The following is a 4,062-nucleotide window of genomic DNA, read 5'->3' on the forward strand; positions in this document are numbered from 1 at the left end:
GCTTTGCTACTATTGGAATGGCACCCGGTCCACATGGGACAAGCCATTTTAGGTGCCAAGATTAATTAGAATGGTCATTTTAGGTGCCACGCTTGGCCATCGGACAAGTGTTTTTAGGTGCCAGGTTTAAGTGCCAAGTTGATGATACCCATTTGTTTGAGACACTCATTTGTTTGTGACCATGCATTTCGGAAATGGTGTGTTAGAGCCACAATCTCTGTAAAATGGTCTTCATCGCTCTAGATATCGAGATGACTCACAATATGGTATGAGAGACCAAGATGACTTGGCGGGTATCTAGAGTATGGGGCCTTAGAGTACCTAGAGTGTGAGGCCTTAGAGTACCTAGAGTGTGAGGCCTTAGAGTGCGAGGCCTTAGAGTGTGAGGCCTTAGAGTGTGAGGCCTTAGAGTGTGAGGCCTCAGAGTACCAGAGTGATGAGTAAAAAGATGAGTTAGTAAAAAAGAGTATCTGGAGTGTGAGGCCTCAGAGTACCATAGTGATGAGTAAAAAGATGAAGACAACGTTCTGCGTCAGTTGTCCATAGTGTGTGAGAAATTTCTGTAAAAGGATATGGCGCTGCTGCACTCTTTTGTGGATTGGTTAGAATTGTCGCACACGCAGCCACGCAGAACCATTAGCCAGTTCCACAAGATCACATGGCTTTGTCGCCATGCTTTGGGAGAAACCAAAGCAGCGGGTTCAGCGTGCCACTACGATGCCTTCGAGCAACGAACTTGAGCGCCTCGTCGATGAAGATGACGGGCGCTGACCAGGCGACCACAGTATACCAATCATGAAGGGAGAGGGGGACAACTCCAAAGATTTCGGCCAGCTGAGGAACGTAGAGAATCCCACAGTGGATTAAAATGCTGCCAGCGATGGCGAGCACGAGCCATGGGTTACGCCAGGGGGGGAGCTGCACCAAGCTTCCGTCTTCAGACAAGGCGTTCAGCGCGTTGAGCATCTCGATGACCACCAGAACGGTCAAGGAAAGAGTAGACGCTTTAATCTTGCCGCCCTCCGTGAAGTAGGTGCAGGGGTCTCCGTCCATGCCATAGACTTGGTCGACCTTGAAATCGGCCCAGTCAGTGCACCGAGGCCAGTGGGTCAATTGGTGGAAGGTTACAAGAGTGTGATCTCCACTGTCATCAAAGAGGTACCACCAAGCGAAGATGCCAACGGTGGCGAATCCGACATAGGCACCAATGACACAGTAGCGGAAGAAGATCCACGGGGAGATAAGTGGTGTCGTTCGGTGGCGAGGGGGGCGGGTCATGACGTCCACGTCAGCTGGGTTGAAACCAAGTGCTGTGGCTGGGAGGCCATCGGTGACAAGGTTGACCCACAACAGCTGGACCGGGCTCAGACCCTCGGGCAGGCCGAAGGCAGCTGAGAGGAAGATGGAAGCCACCTCGCCTATGTTGGAAGAAATAAGGTACCGGATGAACGCCTTCATGTTGTTGTAGATGCAGCGGCCCTCCTCTACAGCGGCCACGATGGTGCTGAAGTTGTCGTCCGCGAGGACCATGTCAGAGGCTTCCTTGGCTACTTCGGTGCCGACGACGCCCATGGCGATACCAATGTCTGCCTGCTTTAGGGCTGGTGCGTCGTTGACACCATCGCCAGTCATTGCCGTAGTCTCACCCGCCTCTTTGAGGCACTTGACAATCATTTGCTTGTGCTTGGGCTCCGTGCGGGAGAATACCAGACCCTCTGATTCAGTCAACTTCTGCAGCTTATGCTCTTGCGTCAGCTCCTCGAAGTCCTTGCCAGTCATGGAGGTCCCGCCTGTCAGCGAGATGATTCCTACCCTCCTGGCCACAGCCTCTGCTGTGGCCGTGTTGTCTCCAGTGATCATTATCACCTTGATTCCAGCGCGTCTGCACTCTGCGACAGCTCGGATGGCTTCAGGTCTAGGAGGGTCTTGAATAGCGACGATGCCCAGGAAGGTGAGATCGGTTTCGATGTTTTCCAGATAGCCCTCTGACACAGCCAACGGCCGATAAGCCAGCGCCAGCACGCGGTACGCATTAGACGCCAAACGACCGAACGCGGCCTCGAAGGCAGGCTTGGAGGTAAACGGCACAGGTGTACCATCTGCCATGCAGGCTCGCGAAGAGCGGTCCATGACCACCTCAGGTGCGCCCTTAGTGAGAACGTACCTCACCCCGTCGTTTTCTACGACAACAGACATCAACCGTCGCTCGTGGGTAAAGTCTAGAGTATGTAGCTTCGTCCAGTTCGCAGTCATGAAGTTTCCGAAGAGCTCCGGATCCAGCCGCTCGGAACAGGGGAGGAAGGCGGAGAGATCCTTGTTAGGACACCCAAGCTTCTCAACCATCACCTTAAGGGCGGCCTCGGTTGGCTGGCCTACCATTGTCCACTGGCCATCCTTACACTCCAGCTGAGACTCGTTGCACTCGGTACACACGCGCGAGATCCATGACATCGCAACGTCCGTCTGCTGGATATGTTTGTACAGGTGCCCATCACGTGTAACACGGCCCACTGGGCGGAAACTCACCCCCTCGAAGCGAAACTCCTGCAGCTGCTCAGTTCCCAGAGTGTAGAGGTGGGTCGCAGTCATCTCATTTGTCGTCAGGGTGCCGGTTTTGTCGGAGCAAATAACTGTAGTGCAGCCGAGCGTCTCGACGGAAGGCAGATGCCGGACGATCGCGTTCCGGCGCGCCATGCGTCGGGTACCGAGAGCTAAGCACGTGGTGATGACGGCCGGCAGCCCCTCAGGAATTGCAGCTACAGCCAGGGCCACGGCGACTTTGAAGTAGTGGATGCACCCTCTCAACCAGGACTTGTGCATCGGGTCCGAAAACTTGCGGATGTTAATAAGCCAGACAACCAGGCAAATAACCCCGATGACCTTTGACAGCAAGGCTCCGAACTCATCCACCTTCTCTGCAAGTGGAGACTGCTGCTGGTCTTCTGCGGCCTCCTCCACGCAAGCCTGGATCTGGCCAATCTCTGTATCCATTCCGGTGGCTGTCACCATGGCACGGGCCTTTCTAGTGAGAGATTCCCATGACGCTCACCCTGCCACCACAGTGGTTGATGAATAGATCATGTTCGTTTTATCCAGTAGAACGGCGTCGGGTGTCGACACGACGTCGGCGTGCTTGTCAACAGCCACGGACTCGCCAGTGAGTTGTGACTGCTCCGTGCGGAAGTTGGCGGAGAGAACGCGGATAACGCGCGCATCCGCCGGTACCTTCTCTCCGAGTTTCACCTGAATGATATCACCGGGGACAAGTTGACTAGCTACGACGGTAGACCAGTAAGACCCGCGGAGCACCTGCGCCGTCGACGGCTGTAGCTGCTGCAGGGCGTCAATCGACGCTGACGCGTTGGAGTCCTGCCATATGGCGACGATGCCGTTGAGAATGAGGATCAAAAGTATCACCTGCGTCAGAAAACGATCCTGTTACACACGAAAGGCTCGACCAGTGCAGCCAAACCGTCACGTTCCAAGTCTCCACCGAGGAGAGCCAGCACAAACGAAACTAAGGCTGCCAAGAGAAGCAGCCGGACTAGTGTGTCTTCCATCTGCTCGGCAATGAGCTCCCAGAGAGATCTGTGTGCGAAGGGCGCGGACGGGCCTACCTCTTTGGAGACGTCGCCAGTCGGTTTTCTCCAAACCGACGTCGGTGTTCGACAACCTGGGCCTCAGTTAGGCCAGCCTCGGGGTTCACACCAAAGAAAGCACAGACGTCAGTGGCGCTGGCGGCGTGAGGGGCGTCGATAAGCTCGTTCATGTTAAGGACGAGTTCGACTGCACTAAGACTGTCAGATGACATCTCACCTTGAAACCAACAATTTTGGCTTTTTTGGCCCCCACCATGATCCTCTATGCCTCACGCCATCATTGACAAAGAATCAGCAGACGTGAATGAAACACAGGACTCTGTCGAATGTCTGCAGCCTTGAGGCCACGCATACAAAGCTAGTGACTGGCGCAGGTGATTTCGAATTTCGGCCTGATAGCTGGCTGGGGTAGGTGAACGGAAAAACAGTCGAAGTTGAGTCGACCGAAAAAAATCGCGGAAAA

General features: G+C 54.6%; 1 protein-coding gene across 3 annotated transcripts; it reads right to left on the minus strand.

Moving 5' to 3' along the window:
• Positions 1-654: 654 nt before the first annotated feature.
• On the minus strand, positions 655-3,811 carry KVP18_002622 (uncharacterized protein; the record flags this gene model as incomplete). Of its 3 annotated transcripts, XM_067953657.1 has the most annotated exons (4): positions 655-3,022; positions 3,050-3,417; positions 3,447-3,588; positions 3,618-3,811. In XM_067953657.1, the coding sequence occupies 4 exons, from the start codon at positions 3,809-3,811 to the stop codon at positions 655-657; spliced, it is 3,072 nt and encodes a 1,023-aa protein (XP_067811699.1). The 3 variants fall into 3 exon arrangements, with proteins under 3 accessions (XP_067811699.1, XP_067811700.1, XP_067811701.1); XM_067953659.1 differs by lacking the exons at positions 655-3,022; positions 3,618-3,811 and having other exon boundaries at positions 3,046-3,417; positions 3,447-3,560; XM_067953658.1 differs by lacking the exons at positions 3,050-3,417; positions 3,447-3,588; positions 3,618-3,811 and having other exon boundaries at positions 655-3,009.
• Positions 3,812-4,062: the final 251 nt, after the last annotated feature.

Source organism: the organism of the source record quoted next, assembly GCF_019968955.1.
Source record: "MAG: Porospora cf. gigantea A chromosome Unknown PgA_NODE_1998_length_4338_cov_620.47, whole genome shotgun sequence".
NCBI lineage: Eukaryota > Apicomplexa > Conoidasida > Eugregarinorida > Porosporidae > Porospora > Porospora cf. gigantea A.